The 22411-nt window shown below is 30.0% G+C and overlaps 2 protein-coding genes across 2 annotated transcripts; both read left to right on the top strand.

Moving 5' to 3' along the window:
* The first annotated feature begins 6653 nt into the window (after positions 1 to 6653).
* LOC113872353 (protein phosphatase 2C 70) lies at positions 6654 to 11752 on the top strand. The gene is made up of 13 exons (XM_027509849.1): positions 6654 to 6834; positions 7614 to 7809; positions 7918 to 8067; positions 8166 to 8341; positions 8429 to 8587; positions 9254 to 9397; positions 9509 to 9570; positions 9844 to 9979; positions 10084 to 10178; positions 10644 to 10759; positions 10868 to 10997; positions 11269 to 11323; positions 11414 to 11752. Exons 1-13 carry the CDS (start codon positions 6706 to 6708, stop codon positions 11549 to 11551), a joined length of 1686 nt encoding a protein of 561 aa, XP_027365650.1. The 5' UTR covers positions 6654 to 6705; the 3' UTR covers positions 11552 to 11752.
* Positions 11753 to 13319: 1567 nt separating this feature from the next.
* On the top strand, positions 13320 to 17959 carry LOC113871467 (putative methyltransferase C9orf114). The gene is made up of 11 exons (XM_027508566.1): positions 13320 to 13615; positions 13798 to 13845; positions 13962 to 14126; positions 14235 to 14301; positions 15210 to 15274; positions 15581 to 15659; positions 16236 to 16351; positions 16461 to 16540; positions 17116 to 17185; positions 17463 to 17540; positions 17615 to 17959. The coding sequence occupies exons 1-11, from the start codon at positions 13415 to 13417 to the stop codon at positions 17675 to 17677; spliced, it is 1032 nt and encodes a 343-aa protein (XP_027364367.1). The 5' UTR covers positions 13320 to 13414; the 3' UTR covers positions 17678 to 17959.
* The last annotated feature ends 4452 nt before the right edge of the window (positions 17960 to 22411 follow it).

Raw genomic sequence — 22411 nt, 5'->3', positions numbered from 1 at the left:
GACCATGATGTTTTGATACCAAAACTTATAATTAAATTATTTTAATTTGTACAATTTTTTTTACAAATTAAAGAGAGAAAAAAGAAAAAATAAGATAAATGAATGATAGAATAGAGAGAGATTGAATAAAAATAGTTATAAAAAGTGTTAATTATAAGAATTTGTTACAAAATATTATAGTTAAAAAACAAAAAGGAAAAAGAGGGTTAAATTTCGTATCTCAGTGCAATTTGGGTCTCTTTGTTTTTCCTGTTAAAGGCTCAAACCATAGACAGGCAGCTAGGTATGACAACTTGATTAGAGAGAGAAAGTATGATATTTGCATCAGAATCCATATGTAAATGCATGTTCTTTAATCTTGTTTTTTGTAATGGAGAATCTTTAACAAAGTACGTCATGTCCTTTTGGACTTAATTAAGATTTAAGTGAAGCCTAAGGTTGGCTATACTTTCAAATTGTTTCACCATAAATCTATCATCTTTAATAATAGGAGCTTTATTGGGAATGCAAGAGAATCCATGAGTACATCGCTTCACTTAAACAAGCAAGGAAACAAAGGCCAAAATTTTTCCCCTACCTACCTTTTTGACCATGTGTGAGTGTCACCTTTACAATAATTATAGTTTGTTTAAGTCTACACCTTTTCAACTTAACAAGATAGTGAGATTGCTACGTAAACCATGCAAACATGTCAACCAACTAATGGCCATTGATCAAATTGCTAATTGCATGTGTACATCGAGCCCTTGAAACAGGTTTATAAATATCATAATTAAAGATCATGTATCTTTACAGAGTGACTAAGCACTGCACAACAGCTAGTATTCAGTTTTAATTAGCTTTGTGTCAACTAGCACACATGTATCATTAATTAGTACATGTTACTTCTACTATAGTGTTAAATATATTTATTAGAATCTTGGTATATATATGTTCAATCGTTAGGAGTTCCTGCATTTGAGCTTACAAGTGGGGCACAAAACGACGGTAATAAAGAAGAGAAGCATATATAAATATCAGCCAAATATTCTATTTTGCAAGAGTTCATCTAGTTTGCCACACCCGTGCAACAGTAACTGTTTGTTTTATTAATTCTTGGGATTAGTTGGAATTGATGTTTATATATTGAAGGAAATTCTAGTGATTACACAATGTGAAGTCTCCTCTCTCTTTCTCTCATGAATATTTGTCCAATAAATCTTGTATGAAAGATAAACCATTCCCAATACTGCCATGCGTATATACAAGTTAAGAAGAACACGGGAAATTGCAATGACAACAATCATCAGCATCTGCAAATTAAAATTTTAAGCTATAATATTGAGTAGTATGATATCACATTACACATTTTTTTTAAAAAGGCACTCAACGAGTTAAACTTAGGAGTTAAGTACGAGCCAAACACTTTGCCACGAGTTCAGATCACCTAGTAACGTCTTAAAAGTTGGTGCGATATAGGACGGTTCTCTAGTTCAATGTACGTATGGAATACTAAGGTGTAGTTACGTTGAAAAGCTTATCTCCCAATTTCCAAGGAATATTTGTGCTATGTTGCAAGTTGGCTATATAGCAGCTTTACATGCATTTTTGATGACACAACACAATTCACATACCTGCCTTGCCTTTCATCCTTAGACATTAGCATAATTCGAATAACCATTACTTTTTTTTTTGTCACAAAAGCAGCTATTTGCTTTGATCAATACAGCATCTTTCCTGAAGTTTCGCATCTGGTCGCTAAGAGGAGATTTATATATGTTTATATTTTGAATTTACGTGGGTGATGATATATTGGCACTTTTTAAAGGGTGTTGTTGTTTGGGTGCAAGTAAAAGAGAGATAAAAATAATATATATATGATACGTGATGCGATACAGAAATTTTTTTTAAAAAATGGTAAGAAAAAAAAAGCTATGAAAATTATATCATTGAACTTATAAATTATTAAATTATATTTCAATTGTTTAAAATTAAAAAATACATATAATTTTTTAAAATAATTATATTACCACCAATCAGGATGAATTTATATTGTCCCTTATAGAAATAGCTGTCTCATAAGGTTTTTCATTTTTTATAATGTGTATTATTTATATAAATTATTCCCAAAAGTTTGATAATATTATTTTAATGTCACTCAATTAATTCAATATTTGCTCCTAGTATTTATTTTGTAAAATTATTATAATCATCCAAATTGCTTCAATGTTTGACTTTAAATGTTTGTTCCCCAGTAATTTAAATTTTTTAATTTTTCCCTATTATTAATTAATTTTTAACTATTCATGAATAATTATATAATTTATTTTTATAAAATATACACTTCGATGCAAACACATACATGTATAAATATAGGAAATAATTCAGACGAAAACACTTAAATATTGTGAGATCGAATAAAATTAATAAGAGAAAAAGTTTAAATTTTATTTAAATAATTAAGATTAAAAACAATAAACGTAACTTTTTTAAGCGTGACTACAACTTTAACGTTGATAATTTATATTTATAGTCTAAATTTAATGTTTTTTCAATTTATAAAGTTGTTGATACAATATATATATATATATATATATATATATATATATATATATTTCAACGTGCTGATACAGTTGCCTTGCCGCGAAACCAATGGTTTGGATTTTGGATCTATTCTGAAAAAGCCACGGAAGGAGAGAAAAGGAAAAGTTGAACTATTTGAGTGAATCTAATTCGGTGGGTCTTTCTTTAGGTAGAGGGAGAACCCTAAGTCGCCCTTCATTTTGTATCAGTGGATGACATACAGTTATATCAATACCGCACTTGTGCCAATATTGTTCTGAAATATTTTTACACTTTTCTCTCTTTTCTTGTCATGTTTCTTTTTATTACATAAAATATTGTAAGAACAAAATTCATATCAATACCAAATTGAATAGGATTACGTATCCATACCTAATTTGGGCACTCGAAACCTATACTGCTTTTTATATCGTTAAGTTATTTTCAAAGCTTTCATGTCATCAAGTAATTACATTTACATTATGGAAGTCAAATCTCACATTTTTGGTGCATCTAGAGAAGAATTTTCAAAAAGTTAGTGAAAATAGTCTATGATTTATATATATATATATATATATATATATATATATATATATATATATATATTTTAATAATCTACTTTATATTATTTATCAAAATAAACTATTTTTATGTTAATAAATTTTACGAACAAATTTATGATATAAATTTCTTGTGCTGAGTTAAATTGCTACCTAAATGCACGTATACATATACAATCGTAAATAATATTTTCAAAGGTCTGGCGTAATATTCTTAGATGCTTACTATTGAACTTAAACAATATTATGTATAATAATCAAAGGTTGAAGTTTTCTTATATATTTTCTTTTTTTTAAATTATCTGCATTTTAAAATAATTAAAAAAAGTTAATAACACTGATTAGTATGACGAAATAATTTTTGAATAAGGGAATAAAAGGTATACTCTAACCAATTTATAAAGGTTCCAGAAAAAGAATGAATCAAAATTGACTTGAACAATACAAAAGACTCGTATAACAGTTAAAAAGGGAAATACAAGTCTCCTTGTTTTGACTAAGAATCAATTCCTAGATTTCCCCTTAATCAAGTCAAGAAAATGTAGAAAATCACAATATTCCACACCACCCAAACACATCATACAGAACTCAAATAGAAAAAGGATAAGTGTAAACTTTAAATTAAATTTATTTTATAAAAGCAATTTCAAATCATGTAAATTATATTTAAAGATTAAATACTTAAAGAATTTCACTTAAATTTTGTTAAATTACTTGTCGGTATGAAGATGATATTAATGAGGCATCTTGATTTGTGTCCTTCACACTTATATTTCCTTTTTTTTTTATATATTTTCTTAGTTTAACAGTGACCACATCAATTCCTTTAGAGTCTAAAAAGAAAAGGAAAACACTAAAAAGCAAATGCTCATCAATATAATGCTCAAGGGAATTGATGAAGTCATGAAGTACTTAATTCATATATTGTTGATGAAAATGACTATGCAAACTATCTTCAAGAATATGTAGTTTGATGTAAGCGCTATTCTGAATCCAATAAGTCACAATCTCATAAGCAACAAAATCAGCCGACTCACACATAGATATATACTTGTGAACATTGCTTATATTAATACATCATCCATGCTGCTACTTTTTTCAATTAGGAAAATAAAGTTAGAAAGTGAAAAATACGTTACATTATGTGTTTTCCTTACTTATTAATAAAAAAGATGGTGTAAAAATTTAGATGGATGCTTATGTATCCAATAAAATAAAATAAGAAACTTTCAAAAAAGAAAAAAATAATGTTAATCTACTTCGTGTGTGACGTGAATTAACGTAGCAATCAACCTTAATTAGGAACTGGGCTGACTAGGACAACAATTTAACAACTGTCACAATGAATCAATAAATACTTAATGTTCTGCACAAGTATGTGCAAGCATTGGACATAGCTAAGCATTCATTTTTCTGATATTTAATGTTGATGGAAGTATAAAAAATTAGTAAACATGTTGATGGATTACGTATGTTTACATTTTTTGTAGACATTTAGATTGTTTATATGTTGATGGATTGCTAATCTGAATGCTTTGAATTCAAAGCGTATAATAATATTGGTTATATTGGATTGTTGAGGCAACACCAGACTTAATGATGAATAGTAAAAACGATTAGGATAGCAATAAAAGTGGTGGTGTTGATAATAGTACAAGGTGATGGGTGATGGCAGCAACTAAATGTTTTCTCGAACGTAAAAGTAACTTTAAAGTAATGCGAGTTATATGTGTTTAAAAAAGCATAAATTTTTAACTAAAACACATAAATTATAATTTATTATATTAATTCAAATGTAATATTAAAAAAATACATTATAAAATTGTCAAACATGTTTACTTAAATTTTAAATTACATTTACATGCATTCTTAAATTTGAGTTTAAAAACTTTTAACATCCTTTAAACATGCCCTATGATAATGTGGGAGTTTAACTTATGTTGACTTGTGAGTGTCCAAAAATTTGCAGTTTGGTTAGTTAATTTCTATACAAATTAATTTTCAATGCAAACATGGCCTATAGAAATTTAGATTAATAAAAAGACATTAAAATTATTATAATTTTACTTAATTTATTTTATTAATTTTGAAAATGTAAAGGGAAGAGCAATGGCGTCTACCAATGAAGAAAATAAAGATATATAAGACTTTTTTATACAAGAAGAGACCAAATCATAAAAAGCTAAGGGGTTTTTTTTTTTTTTCTAAAATATATTTATAAATTACTCCCGAGATGCTAATTTAATTAAAAACAAGCAATTAATAAATAATGTCAATACAACTTGTGTACGTGCTTGGAATTAAGTTAATGCTATAAAATAACAATGTACTTATAACATTTTGGTTTAATTTTTTTCAACTATTAATTTTATTTTTCAATATTAAATTTTGTTTACTGAATATGACTAGGCCTATTTAGTATTTGGGTTTAAGATTTGTTTGGTTTGAGAGAAGACAAGTCCCACCAAACAATAAATACATGTCCAAAAGCCCAGAAACTTTTGACCCAATAAAAAGCCCGTAACTAAACAACCAGTTTACTATAAGTTGACCCAAAAAAAAAAAATCAGGTACATGACACTAATTAAGAAATAAAAAAAATTATAAAAATATCATTAAATATACATCTACCATACTTTTTTTTATGTATTTTTAATTAACTGTTAATTCATTACCTAGTCCTTAATAACTAAGACAAATAAAATAAAATAAAATATGAAATGGAACATCTAAAAAAATAATATCTCAAATATCGGCAATGGCATCCGCAGTGATTCTTGGATCTCACATGCACACACATGCTTGCTGGCATTAGTTTGGTACAGAAACTAACTTTATGTAAAATGGATTTTTATCAATAACTCGTTATAAAATTTGTCATCTTAAATTTGAAAGTAATTGAACTTTTAATCATTATTATTTGTCGAAGAAACTTTATCCATACAACTTGCTATTGTACATCTATATTGTTATCTGAATAGGAAACAATGTTATCAAGAAAATAAATATATTCACATAAAAATTCTCCAGAATAATTATAATTTTACAACCAACCAATAACCGTAATCCTAAAATCAGATATTTTTTAAAATATAAACTGTAGAGTGCAATGTTGTCCGTACAAAAGATATTATTGTAAAGTTCCTCAAAGTTAAATCATCAATTCAAATGAAAAGAAAGATATTTATGTTATTAGTATGATTTATTCAATAATCATTTGTATTTTTATAACAAATAGATTAAAATAAATTAAAGAATTTATTTTAATATTTTCATAAAACTTATTAATTATAAATTAAAAGAACACATAAAAATTAAACATTATTTTTATAAATTTAAATAAACTCTATGTTCCAAATACAATTAATAATGCATTTGCACTGCATGGTAATAAGATAAAAAAAAATTAGAGTGTAAACGAATAGTAAATTTCGATGTAATAATAATAATATCAGTATCAGAGGAAAAATGAAAAGAAAACAAAATGAAGGAACAAAGAAAAACTAAAAAACAGAGACCGAGGCCATTTCAAAACGAGGTTGGCGAAAAGGGAAACTCAATCAGTGTAGAGAGAGAGAGAGAGAGAGAGAGAACGAAGAAGAAGATGGCGATGGAAGAGAGCATGCTGACTCTCTTTCTTCTCCTTATGCTTCTTCTTGTCATCATTCTTATCTTCTTTGCCTGCAAACCATGGCGCTTCTTTTTCGCTTCCCCTTCCCACTCCTCCATCAAGGTTCTCTTCTAACCCCATTGAATTTTTTCAATCAATTTTCATTTTTTTCCATTCCCTTCGATAACTGAGTATTCATTCCTTACACTTTATGGGCAATCAATAATGCTCTCTTAGTTATCACTAACTTATCGAAGTAATCTTTGTCACCACCGCAATGGCGTAGGGAAACAAAACATTTTAAAATTATTTATTTAAAAATAGAATCAGTACCAATTTTATTAAAACTGGAAACAGATTAAAAATTTCTTTTAAAAAAGAAGCGATTTGTCTCCGGTTGTGATCTTGGTGACAATCATTCTAAACGTGTTTTGTTCTAGGGTCTAGAATTAGGAGCCAATTGTTGATTTCAATTTTGGTTTCTGTGAAGTATTGTCAAGATTTTGTTGTGTTGTCATTTGTCAGTGACTTGCACGTGTTCTTGTAGTTATGTATTTGAAGGAACCAAATTATCTCTGTTCTGGTATATGATCAATGTAAGATGGTTCGATTCGCTTCTCTGTTTAAAGATTGTCTTAAACAGCTAAATTCATGTCCTTAACCTGTTACAGTTTTTCAAATCTTGTGCTTTTCCTTTCAAGAATTTGACATACGTCTCACCTACATGCATTGTGTGGGCTAAACATTGCTGGCCATTGGAGTACTCCTTTACATCATTTAAGTAGTCCAAAGATTTTTGTGTTACTTTCAAGAATAGTATTCTATGCCTGCTGAATTTGTTATGAATTATGATATGTCAACTGAGATTAGGTTCTTGACCCTCATGAATCCTGCTTTTGTAGGATGGTGAGCTGGAGAGGCCCCTTGTTGCGGAAGATATAAATGTGTCACATAATCAGAGTGCTGAATTGCCTCGACATTATGATATTGAGGGTGCCAGCTACCCGAATGAAAGTAATCTGCACTTGCCTCCAACCCATGGACTTGTTAATAAGCAAAGGCTTCCTGCTGTGCCTTTTTCTTCTAATGTGTCTCAAGGTACTCTGATCCTCTTTCAACATTGCTGTTTCCTCCTATTAGAATATGCTGCCTGGCAAATTTGTAATATTGTTTTGTAACTATTTCCCGGTGATATTTTGGTTTCAGATGTAATTTGTGATCCTTCAGAAGATGTTTCTGTTGGTCAAACACTTAAGCTGTCCCCAGCCCAGTTAGCAGAAATTCAAAAGCATACTAGAGAAAGCATTGAAAATGATAGACTGCAAGACATTGTGCAAAGTGATATCTTAGATCAAAGTACTTTCTTAACTCTTTTCATTAAGTGTTTTTTACTCTGTATGTGCATTGGCTAAATGTATGAAACATGTCATCATATCCTCCTGTTAGAAGTACAGGATGTTGCCTCACCCTGGAAGTTATCGATGGTCCTTCTCGGGGACTTCATTGTTCTGTACAGTCAACAAATCCTTCTGATCTACCATTGACCTTGGGAAGAGTTCCTCCAAGTGATTTGTTGATAAAAGATTCAGAAGTGTCAGGAAAGCATGCTCAAATAAAGTGGAATTTGGACGTAAACCTCTTTCTATTCTTAGAGACTTCCATTTGGAGTTTTCAAGATAAGTGCTATACAATAATTATTTTTAAATTGAATTTTCAGAAAATGAAATGGGAGTTGGTAGATATGGGTAGCCTAAATGGAACACTTTTGAATTCTCGGCCAATCAACCATGAAGACACTGAAAGCAGGCATTGGGGTGATCCAATGGATCTTACTAATGGGGATATCATAACACTTGGAACAACATCAAGAGTAATTGTAAGTATTATGCTTAAATGTCTTTGAAAATTGATTCCTTATTTTAATGTTTTGATTATTGTTGATGCAAAGCTTATCTCTGAATGCATGGTTTGGCTGTTTGACTATCTGTAGGTTGAATTGTCATTGGTAATAATAACTAATTTGTTTTCTGCTCTTCTCCACTATCTAAAGAATATTTTTCTATTTGTTATGTCATTTTAACTTAGAAAGATTTTGTTTAGAAATGTATTTGAATGCCAATAAATACCTGTCCTTTGTCCTGAAATCAGATGTGGGAGGACAACTTACTTTTACAAAACAGAATCTCTGTTTACATTTAGATATATTGATTAGAAGTCTTACTTTCATGTTTAGAAAATGATTTCAACTATGTTGATTTGAAAATGTAGCTTTTATCCTTTCAATTTCCTACCCTGATCTAGAAATGATTTGTTTGGTCAAAAAATTGTTCTCTATGAGTTTTCACGGAAGTCTCTGTTGTTGGTGTAAATTTTAATTGTCCATTTATTTTATGTGTTTGGCTCTATATTGTTAACATCTGCTCAGGGATGCTTGGAATGAAAATGCTACTGTGGTAAACAAAATTTATTGCAATGATTAAATTTTGTCATGCTTCTTTTTAAACATACCTATATAATCTTCTGTAATTATAATCTATGGCAGGTTCATATTACTCCACAAAATCAGCAGCACATTCCCTTTGGAGTGGGTATGGCATCAGATCCCATGGCTTTGCATCGAGGCCGAAAAAAATTGACTATGGAAGATGTTTGCTATTATCAATGGCCTCTACCTGCGCTGAATCAGGTTTGGGACTCATTCCTAGTGCTTTTTCAATCAAGATTTCTTGTATTGTTTTATTTTGCACTTTTCAGAGGGACCTGATGTAACCCACCTATGTTCCTGATTTTCATGCAGTTTGGACTGTTTGGCATTTGTGATGGGCATGGTGGAGATGGGGCTGCCAAGGCTGCTAGCAAGTTAGTATTTTCTGCCTGAGGTCTGCAATGTTTGTTGTCTGCTGTTTTTCTAGAAAAATTTATATTTTGATTCATGTCAAGTGTATTGCTACTTGCAAAGAAAAACATGGGCCTGTAAAAGGAAAAATTTCTGAAAATTATTTCTATTCTAAATTCTGTTATTGTTGCACTTTTTCGGGCAAAAGCTAGCCTCGGCTACTTTATTTACTTATCCATGATCATTGCAGTTTTTAACCTGTGAAACATTGCTATATTTTTAAATCCTTTTTTCAGACTTTTTCCAGATATAATTGCCAGTATATTATCAAATTCATTAATGCAAGAGAAGGTTTTATCACTCCGTGATGCTTCAGATATTCTTCGAGATGCATTTTCTCAAACAGAAGCATCCATGAATCACCATTATGAGGTATTATTTGTTCCCCGTTGACTGTGTTTACACTATTTTTGCCTTTGTGGATTGCTTTACCGCTTACCTTTTGGTTTAAAAATTTAACGATAAGGACTTTACAGGGATGCACAGCAACAGTGCTTCTGGTGTGGGCTGATGATGATGGAAATTTTTTTGCACAATGTGCAAATGTTGGAGATTCCACCTGTATTATAAGGTTTGTTTTTTTAATCAACTATAATGCTTGAGAATTGCCATGGCATGTTTGAGTTTTGGATCTGGCCATCAGATAAAAAATAATGTGGTTAATAATGGCTTATGGTATTTAACTTTTCTCATTGTGTTTAGATTCATGAATTATAGTTATGGATAATATTTTTGAAGAATGGTTCTGGAATTGTCGAGGTGGATGGCTGAGAAATTTGGTGAATGAAGACAGTGTTAGACTCTTCTAGTGGCATGGTGTTCTGTAATTTTGTCTAGTTTTTGCAGCATTTTGCAGATCAACTTGTATGCTTCAATTATACTAATACTTGTCTCGTACTCTAGTTATACATGGGTGATTATTATTGTAGCTATTGACTTCAATGTGGTTTATGGGGTTTTATTTGCTAGTGGACTGGAATTCTTCTGACTATACTTTAATGCCCTTTTGAAACTCATAAAAATTGATTTTTGGTAGTGTTGATGAGAAGCAAATCATGATGACAGAAGATCATAAATTAACAAATGATTCAGAAAGACTCAGAATTGAAAAGACAGGTGAACCGTTGAAAGATGGGGAAACACGTCTATATGGTATGAAGGATAAAAAACTTCCTGTCATTCAACAAAAGAATAACCACTTTCGGATTTACAACATTGACTTGGCAATTGCCAATTCTGATTCTCACACTGATGATGCAGGTATAAATCTTGCAAGGATGCTTGGGGACAAATTCCTGAAACAGCAGGATCCACGGTTCAGTTCAGAGCCTTTTATCAGTGAAGTTGTGCATATTGATCAAGCAAGCAGGGCCTTTGCCATTCTAGCTAGGTAATTTTGTTTACATTGTGTGCTTTTATAGTTTTTCGTAGCAAAATATACCTTCTGGATACCATTGTACTGTCTTGGGATACTTCTCCTTCTACAATACTTGATCAATTAACCGACTTTGTGTTGCCAAATTCAAACCACGGTGCTTTATTCCCCAAATAATTCAGTCTCCGGCATATATATATATATTAGAATTTTATGGTGATCATTTTCATTTTGCTTTGGACCATGTTGAATATTGCTGAGTTTAACATCTGCTGCTAATTCACAGTGACGGATTATGGGATGTTGTCTGTGTGAAGAAGGCAATTCAGCTTGTGCTTCAGGTCTTGTTCAAAATGATTGTTTCTAGTTTAATTTTCTTTGTTCTGTTTATCACCAACTTATTCTAACACTTGGCTTTCTGAACTGCGTAGATGAGAGAGGGATACTCCAATGATAGAGAGAATTTGGCAGAAAAGATTGCCAATTGCTTATTGAATGAGGCTAAAACACTCAGAACGAAAGACAATACCTCTGTAATCTTCTTGGATTTCGATTCCTTGGCCAGATAGATTCTCTAGTGAAGTTGAATCTTAGTATGACTAAGGAATAGGCTTACAGCAATGTTAATACAGAAATTTTGTTCCCTGAAAGGTTTTACTATTTCTTATGTACTGCTATTAGTTAATTGCTACACTGGAATACATTGATATGGGTGCAGGTATAAGAAACATTGGACTCAAAAGATAAATATAATTTTCATAATCATTTTCAATGAAATTCCATGAAGAGTACACAGGATTTGAAGGGGTGAAGTAGCTGTTTCATTTGGTTATATTAACAAAACTAAATTTTGCATGGATTAGGTTATGCTTTTATTTTGGGTCCATAAAATTAGTGTACTTGAATGATATCGGTTTATTACTATATCCAAAGAGTATTTGAATTTTGATAGCATAATTCGAGAAATATATTCGGCACAAATCCATGAAGCGTCAACAATGGTACTCATTCGTGAAAGGAATTGTCCTTGTTTAACCATTTTTTAATTGTAAAAAAGCCAAAAGGGTAATTAATGTATATTTATAACAGAAAATGAGTAATTGATAACAATTAATAAACATTTTAAATAACCATCCTAATATGAAATAATGATGATAAATTATATACCTCTGTATTTAAACATTATATATATATATATATATATATATATAGGCAAAAATTAAGCTAATTTCAAGAATATTTTTTTTACGATAATTGATTTGCTTAATAAATATTTTTTTATAAATATTGAATTTTGTTAATATAATATAGAATTAAATTATTTTTAAACAAATTAAATTTGAAAAAAATCATATAAATATAAAATTAATGAACAATTTACCGGACAACTTTACTTTTAACGTATATGTGCTTTTAAAACATTTAATTTTTCTAAAATTTGATAAGTATAATTAACACGAATATATAATTTTATTCAAGTATATAAAAAAATATAAGTATTAAAATTATTCTGTTTAATAATTTTTATAAGTATTAAAATTTATTAATTTAATTATTAAATTAAATTTTATTCTTCATAGATCAAAACTATTAAAATTATGTAAATTAAAAATTAATCAACGAATCATTGAATATTTTTAACATGTATGAAGATATATTTATTTTACTATTTGATAAAAATTTGTTTAAAATAATATAATTTCTGGATTTTTATATCTTTTATAGAGTTTGATAATAAGAATACCTAATCAAAATAGCAGTTAAGTTCCCGAATTATACAATAAATATGATAAAATTTTGATTTATAAATACTAAAATAGTGTCAATTTTTATTTAATATTTTTTATTTTTCTATTATTGTATCACATAATTTTTTTAATATACATTTTTATCTCACTCTAAGTGTAAACAGCCTTTGAGTGTTTAAATAATAATTTTTATATAATTACTTTCAAATATATATATTTTTATATTTTTGTGAAATTTTTGTTGTAGTTCATAATTTTTTTCAAATTCAATATTTTTTGTACTTAGCGATGATGTGGTCTAATAAACAAAATAACACATGACAACTTTCTAATTAACATGCTATTATTAAGGATAAAAATATTAACATTAAAAAAAAATGAGAGATTGAAATAAAAAATTACATAAATCATATAATATTTTAAATTCAATAAAGATAACGTTTTTGAGATATTACTTTATATATAAAATTCTTTTTAATGTCTTTTTAAATTATAAAAACATGAAGACTAAAAATATATTTAAATATAATTATTAAATAAAGATTTAGAGCAGTCATGACAAAAAGTAAAAAATTAAGCAAAAGAAAAAAAGTGCCAACTTGTGATGTAAAAAGTGAACAGAGGCTTAGGAGCTCCGAAAACCCTCCAACACCATCGAAGGCAAGGGAAGGCCCAGCCATAGAAATGGCGAAGAAGAATAAGAAGCAGACAGCAGATGCAGAGGCCGAACCACATCTGAACGTCGACAATGGCCACAGTGATGATTCTCACAGTAAGAAGAAGCTTAAGAAGAAGAAGAAGAAGAAAAAGAAGATACCCACAGTCACCATAGCGGTGCCTGCTTCTATCATTGACAACGTTCCAACTCTCGAGCTCGCTACACGGGTACCTTTCCCTTCTTCTTTATCATAACTGGGAATCACCAAAGTTTCGATCACCCTAAACACTTTTTATTATTATTAAAAAAGAGAACTTTGTTCAATTCAAGAGGTCATTCATTTTTCCATTTTCTCATTGCCTTCTCATTCTGAATGTTCTTTTTTGTTTTGGTTATTTTCCATTTTCAGTTGGCTGGTCAAATTGCTCGTGCTGCAACTATTTTTCGAATCAACGAGGTTGCTAATGTTCTGTGCTGTTTACAGTTTCACATGTTGCTTTTATTATTATTATTATTATTATTATTGCTGTTAACTTTTTGCTGATATAGGATGATTGTTATTTGTTTACATAGGTGGTTGTGTTTGACAATAAAAGTGACCCTGATAAAGATTCCATGCTGGATAATTCAGATGATGAAAGTGGTGGTGCTTTTCTCATGCGAATCTTGCAGTATCTTGAGACACCTCAGTATTTGAGGAAAGCTCTCTTCCCAATGCATAACAGCCTAAGATTTGTGGTTGGACCAATTCGCTAACATGCTTCTTTCCTTGCATTTCTGAAGTGTATTAGTTTTGTTGACCGTTAATCCATGCTTAACTTTAGTTATTTATGTTGTACTTTGCAGGGCCTGTTGCCACCCCTTGATGCTCCCCACCATTTGCGCAAACATGAGTGGGGTCCGTATCGAGAAGGTATGTCTTTGCATGCCGGTATGATTTCTAACTGCGTTTTATTTTCTCATGGATATCGGTAATAATTCTGTAACCTACTGTTCTCCATTCTTAACTTGAAATTATGCTTTTCATGAGAGTAATTGGAAGATATTGAAGGGTTTGAAATATATGGTTCCTGCAGGGATTGGTTGTGCTTCTTTAATTTGAGCCACACATAGCGTTCAAGCTATGTTGTAATTTTGGGATTGCAAAGTACATATTAAACTTATAGGAAATTTGTATACTGAACAGCCATACGGTTATGTATGCTTAATGCACTGAATGCCAGGCAATGAAGGACTAATGGGGAAAAAAATAAAACGCAATAGAGACAAGAATACTGAGGTAAATGAGCAGACTTTCAAGAAAGAAAAGATTAGCCATGAATTTACTTGGAAGATAGTTGTAATAGGATGCCTAATAAAGGAGAATATGAAAGAACTTATCTAGAAGGTGGTTTGCTTGTGTGAGAAGTGAGGCTCGGGTTGAGAAAGTTTAGTTGGAAGGGATAGACAAAGACCTAAGAAAACTTTAGAAGAAATCATTAAAAAAGACCTTACTCTAAACAATTTTACTGAATGTTTGGTTATTGATGGAGTCCAATGTTGTCAATTAATCCATTACTTGACCCCTTGGGGTGGGATAATGCTTGGTTATTGTTGGTTCTCCCTAATAGATATTTTGATGGTTGGTGATCTTTTTTGTATTGGTTGCCTTTTGTAAGACTTTAAGAAGACATCTTATCCACTTTATTGAATTTCTTTTTTTTCTTTTTTTAAATAATAAAAAAAGAATTTTTAAAGTGGAAACATTTTTAACATTAATCTTGTTGTTTATGCTCCATTGTTACTCTGGCAAGGTTTTGATATATTGCAATAACTGCATAGGTGTCACAATAAAAGAAAGAGACACGAACTCTGGGCCAACATTGGTTGATGTTGGTTTAGCTAAGGTATGCATTCACATGTCATAGATTTCTTTATATATATAATGCATTTCATTCATGTTTGCCATGAAGTTGTTTAGATATGGGAATCTGACAGCATTTTCCTGTTTACCATCACATCATTTCCTGTTTCTTTTGCATTTTCCTTTCCTTTTCTTCCATTTTATTTTGCAAGTTGTAATGTTTGTTGATTGTTAATTACATTTTATAGATTAAATCACTTGTGACTAGTTTCTATCGAATTAATATATGGCTATTAAGTAGGATTCAGTTTGTTTGTTTATGATCTGATTCAGTAAACAACATATGCAGCATGTTATAGTTGACCAAATGCTTGAACCTGGAATAAGAGTCACTGTGGCAATGGGTGCCAACCGCAATTTGGATTCTGGTAATTAATTGATCTTTGCTTGTCTGTTTTAGTTAGTTCTGCTTAAGATGCTTCATGGTCTTTGCTTGATGTAAATTGTACCATACAATATTAGCTATTAACAGTATAATAGTTGATTGTGTGAACTTTCCTGTTGTCCTGATTGTCATAATGTCGTTCCCTAGCCTCCGCAAGATATTGCCCCTCTCATGTGAGTGAACTTACCACTGTTCTTATCAATTCTTTTTCATCCCTTGTGCTAACACACTGGTAGAGTTTGATAGATGTGTTAGAATGAGAAGGAACAGAAATCTGGGTCCAAATTTACAGTTGGTATGTCTAAAATACTTCATGTGCATGCTGTACATAGTTTCCCTGCATTGCTAAGATAAGTTATTTAATTATTGTGATTTATTAATCGAAAAGGAACATTGCTCATTGATTAAATATCAAGCTATTAATCAAGACATTACATATAGGAAAAGAAAATACTAAGGAAGTGTGACCATGCATTATTAAAAGATTAGTGCCAAATACATTCATTCAACATCTTGGATATATGAATTAAGCTGATTTGCGGCTCTGTACTTCATCTAGATTTACCACGCCAGGTTGTCTCATCATCTAAGCCTAGGGAAGAAGGAGCATATTGGGGATATCAAGTGCGTTATGCACATAATATGAGCTCAGTATTTAAGGATTGTGCATACAAGGTATCTTCCCACCTCCCAATCACACAAATCTGCCTTGCGATATCCATATTCTAATATTCCTTGTTCCACCCTAACTATACTGATGAGCCCTTTTTTCCATTTATGACAGGGTGGCTATGATTTTATAATCGGTACCTCTGAGCACGGTCAGAATATTAAGTCATCTGATCTTGAAATACCTTCTTTCAGGTACTCTTGTTATAACATCAGGTGCAAAACAATTAATGTTAAATTGCTTGGGTCCTGCTTTAAATCTTTCTTTAGGTTGCTGCTCTAAGTGAAGAGTTTATTCTTCTAATTTGTTTTCTTTTTAGTTATTTATATATTTCTAAAACAATTAATGTCTACATGGGGAAGGATTACAGACTTTGGCTTGCTCCTCAATAGTACACATGACAATAAAGGTATTGCAAGTCAATGTCTCAATGGCAGTGGTCAACCACTTTGTTTCTTCTGTAAAATTTCCTTGAAACAGGAATCTGGAGTCTGGACCAATATGGACCAGGAAATGCAATTCAGTGTGTATTGGGAATGGGTTCTTTGCTATGTTATGAAAATGGTTTCTTATTATCATAAATGTGGTTGATGTATGAAGGATTTCCATGTTTAGGCTTTCTTTTCTCTTTTCTCTGTAACTTCTTACTTATGTTGAGCTTCACTGGTTGGCTAAATTTGAAATATGGTTTAAAATAATTATGTTGTGATGATGCAAGATATTTTCACTTGACTTGATTTATTAATTGTTTGTTTCACTAAATTGATAGACATCTATTAATTGCCTTTGGTGGACTGGCTGGGTTGGAAGAGAGCATTGAAGAAGATGATAACTTGAAGGTATTGCATTGTTCAATTAATTATTCATATATGTGATTGTTATTGTGACACTAATGCCAATCAGAGATTCCATAAATTTGCCAGAAACTCTCGGTACACGTCTTTTCCTGTTACGTTTCTGTTTGATTTACTAATTATTTAGAAGATATTGACTATTGAATAATGTTGGATATCCTCATAATGTATGTACTCTTTTAGAGCTTACATAAGACAAAGGAAGAACTATGATGTACTGAACATAAATTTTCTTGCTGCTTCACTCCCTAAAAAAATGCAGGGAAAAAATGCACAGGATGTATTTAATTTATATTTAAATACATGTCCACACCAGGGGAGCCGAACAATTCGAACAGAGGTAATATCTGCTTAATCTTTTCTAGTCAATTTATGTATATTAAGTCACTACTAATTTTTCATCTTTTTGAATAGGAAGCTATTTTTATCTCTCTTCAGTACTTCCAAGAACCAATCAGCCGAGCAATGCAGGGTTGAACATTGTTGAAGTCTTTAAAATTCTATTGTTAGGACATTGATTCTCCAAATGATGGCTGAAACTGTGACACAGGCTGAATCAGATACTGTCCCTCTGCCTCATCCCAAACTGGGCATTTTGTGGCAGGATTTTTCTCCCAGACTCTTTGAAATTGTAATACCTTGGGTGTAAAACGTTATAAAACTTGCAAATAGAGTAGTGTTCCATCTATACATGTAATTGAGAAATGGAAATTGCTATTGAATCAGATGGAATAGATGTTAACGTTATGACGATTGTGTCAAGCTTAACGATCACTCTGAGCGATTAGTTTCAACTGAACATCGAGTAGTGTCATTGTGACATTAGGCTAACAAGTCTAGTATTATAAGCATTTTTGGCCCAAAAACTGGGGTCCACCTGTTTATTTTTCTAAAAGAACAAATATTTTAATTAAAAATGTTTAAAAATTTTAATGATTAAATAAGCTATAAAACTGCAAGTGCAGTGTAATTTTAAAAAATAAATAAAAAGTACCTAGCAAAGTTGTTTCCTCTTAAAATAACTTGATTAAATAAGCTATATCCCCATTTCTATTTGTTATGTGCTTAGAAAGGCTGGCTCACCTAATCTAAGATCAAGTTAATTTGAATAATTGCACCTGTTCATTTTTAGCAATGCTGAACCTAAAATTTTTCATCTATTCTTTGCGAATGACATAATTTTAATTGCCAAAGCTGATGTTCAAAATATTTAGATTATAAATTGTGTCCTACATAACTTTTGTTCTGCCTCTAGGCCTGCTATTAATAGAAACAAGTCTTCTGTTTATTTTTCAAAAAATTGTAACTTTGTAGTTAAACAACACATTGATCTCATTCTTGGAATTAAGTCCTCTCTCTACTTTGATAAGTACCTAAGTATCCCTGTTAGTCATGTTAAGCTTTTTAGAGAAGAATTTTCCTTTATAATTAATAAAATTAGAAAAAAAAACTTTCAATCTAGAAAATGAATTCTTTATTCATGGTTGGAAAGATTACTCTTGCCCACACCTCTATTATAAATATTCCTAAGTATTTCATGCAAACAATAAGAATCCCTAAATCTATATATGCAGAAATTAATACTATTTGTAAGAGATTCATTTGGGGATCTTTGAATAATAAAAAAATGCTATCTTATAGGTTGGGAACAAATCTATAAACCTAAGAGTGATGGGGTCTAGGGTTTATAGACATTAATATGGTAAATCAAGCATTCACAATGAAACTTTGCTGGCAATTAATTACATTCCCAAATGATCTTTAGGCTAAAACCTTGAGTAGTAAATACAAATTCTCATTAGAGAAAAGTCCTCATCTTTAGCCTAATAAAAAAGCTTCCCCTCTTTTAGAAGGGTATAGGTTAAGTCTGAGATTGTTTTTCCAAAGGTTTGGGATGGGTTCTATGGGATTAGGGATGACAATGGGTAGGTATGGGTAGGGTACTATAGTACATATCTTCATACTCCGCGTTTTAAAAAAATACCCGTACCCGACCCCATACCCGCGTGGGTATGAACATTAATCCTTGTATCCGTATCCTCTGGGTACCCACATACCCATCTTATACTCGTTACCTGCGCTTGTTTGAGAAAAAAATATTTATAAAGAAAAATATGTTTATATAACTTCACATAAGTAGCATAATAATACAAAAATTTAATATGTAGTTGCCGAACAAGGTACAAACATAGATAAAAAAATAAATATTCAAAGATCATAAATGTTAAATGTATCTTAATATAATAATTTTCTAAACAATAATTTTTAGAAACAATAAGCGAAATTAAATACACAAGTTATTTGTCAGTGATAACCCTATCTTGTGTGAGATTTGATCGATTGGCAATGTCAGAGCGACAACGAAATAAATCTGTACGATCGTTGTTCCTTCGTGTGGGATTACTTGGTGACTGCATTGATAACTAACTCTAATGAATAACATTTAATAGTTGTTTGGTTTTAATGAGACAGACATTGAGAATGAGAATAGAGTTAGAATAGAAAAATTCAATAGTAACAATAAAAAATGGATATATAAAATATCATTTTTAACTTTTAAATTTGAAATTGTAAGAAAAATAATAGATTTAATTAAAATAATATAATATAATATAAATATATATATATACTAGTATTTTTAACTCATATACTATACGAACGTAATTTATCAAAAATATAAATTTTTGAAAAATTATTTTAATAAATTAAATATTTATAATGTATATAAATTTTAAAAGAAAGATTTTGAATAAAAGATAAATGGTCGCAATAAAATTTTATAATAAAGAAATATACATGTATATTAAAAAAATTATACTTTTTTATTTGAAAAAAAATTAACAAATAAAAATTAACAATAATTTTTTATATTTATATCTTTTCAAAAACTTTTTTGAACGTGAATAAATAGTAAGAATAATATTATTTAGATTCAATAAATTATAGTTGTGTTTGTAATACATATGTTGCATAGAAAAATATTATTTTAAATTAAAATATAAAAAATAAAATTTAAATATTATTAATAAATAATAAATTTACGGTAACAGTAGGTGATTGTAAAATTTATAAAATATTTATAATATATTTATTATTTATCATTCACTTTATGATTTAAACATCAATATGATTTTATTAACAAAAATATTAGTGTGAAAAATATTTTATGTGTGTCATATATAAATAATATTTTTAAAAAGTCAATCTCATATTAACTATATAATAATTAAATTGTATTAGCCTAATTAAATGATATAAAATAGTAAATAAGTTTTTCTATTAAAGATATAAACCAAAATAAATTTTTTGATTTACTTTATTATTAAATATATTTTTATATTAATTTTATATAACTTCACATAAGTAATATAATAATACAAAAGTTCAATGCGTAATTGTAGAATAAAGTTCAAGCATATATATATATATATATATATATATGTGTGTGTGTGTGTGGGGGGGGGTATGGGGCGAGGTGGGTACTTAGATACCCATACCTACACCTGTCTCCATTAAAATTTGCGAGTTTTACCCACACTCATACCCATACTTATATAGCGGGTAAATACTCTACCTATTGTGGATAAATTTTGCGGGTGCCCATCGAGTATTTTACCCATTGCCATCCCTATAGGGGATGACTAGACAGTTAGATTTTGGAAAGATAGTTGGTTGTCTAATAGCCTTTATCCAGCTTTACTACTCAATCTATTCCTATGGAAGAGGTCAATGATCAAGTGGCCCTTTTTATCAGAATTTGGGATTGGAACAAGATTAGAATCCTACTTCCAAGACATATTTGTGATCTCATTGATCATATTCACCCTCTTGCCTTTGATAGTGGTCATGATCAGGTTTATTGAAAATTAGCCAGTAATAAAACATTTTCAGTTAAATTTGCGTGTAGCTTAGTTTCTAATATCTATCATAACAATGTTGTGCATACCAAGATTTTTAATTAGGTTTGGGATTGAAAAAGTCCCATTAGGATTTCTACCTTTTTATGGAATTTGCTTATGAAAGGCTCCTAACTAATGAGAAAAAGTCCCACGTAAAATGACTACTTCCCCTTTATGCTCTAGATGCATGGAGACTCCTAAAATTCTAATTTATGTTCTTAGAGATTGCTAGGTAGCTAACAATATTTGGAACCAGATTCTGATCCTGACAAGTGGTTTCAATTTTTCAACCTTGATTTATCTAGTTGGCTGAGTTTTAATCTATCCAAACAAAATTTTCCTTTGTATCCTAATTGGGATTTAGTTTTTTGGGTGGTGACCTAGAACCTTTGAAAAAATAGGAATTGTTGTATTTTTCAAAATAACTCTTTTAATAATGAGGAGCTGTCACATAAAATCTTTTTGATGTTGATTACTTTTTTTTTTATTGTTGCAGGAGTACTAAGAAAAGTCTGCATTTTGGTTGGAAATTGTAGCACATGGTGAATTGGCAACCTCCTCCTGAAAATCAACTCAAACTTAACACTGACAGATCTGTCTCTTCTTCCCTAAACCTGGCCAATTGTGGTTGGTTGATCCGGGATAGGGTTGGAGGGTTTGTTGCTGGGTTCTATAGAGCTTTGGAACACTGTCACCCTACTGTAGCTGAGTTATGGGAGATCTATTGGGGTCTTCGATTAGTCATTGATTGTAGCATCCAGCTTATTTAAATTGAATGTCATTCTAAGGATACTATTTCTCTTGTTATTAATGTTTAAAACTGTAATCATCCTTTCTATTTTGTCATTAGCAAGATTAGAAAACTTCTGAGATGTGTAAAGTTTGTTAGATTTCATCATGTTTTGAGAGAGGTAAACTAGAGTATCTATTGTTTGGATAAAATAGGTTTTGATTTTGGATTACCTTCCATTATTTTTAGTAAAGCTTCTTTTTCTTTGAAGCCTTTCCTTATACTAAATTCTTTAGGGTCTTTGTAACCTAAGCGTATAGCTTAGTTTTGTTTTATGGACGTTTTGCCCCTTTTAATATATATAAAAAAAAAAGCTTAATTAATGTATTTTATTATTTTAATAATTTTTTATTTTCAAAATGTCTTGTTTTGAAAAAGTCAAATTCGATAAAATGTTATATATTTCTAATTACATAATCTATATGCTGAAAATCAGGTTTTAGATATAGATTTGAACTTTTATTCTCTTAATGGAAATATACATTTTTAAATAAATATGATAAAAAATATTTATATTTAAAC

This window comes from Abrus precatorius, unplaced genomic scaffold, assembly GCF_003935025.1.
Source record: "Abrus precatorius isolate BTA unplaced genomic scaffold, Abrus_2018 Scaffold7, whole genome shotgun sequence".
NCBI lineage: Eukaryota > Viridiplantae > Streptophyta > Magnoliopsida > Fabales > Fabaceae > Abrus > Abrus precatorius.
This window is presented reverse-complemented; position numbering and strand designations above follow the sequence as displayed.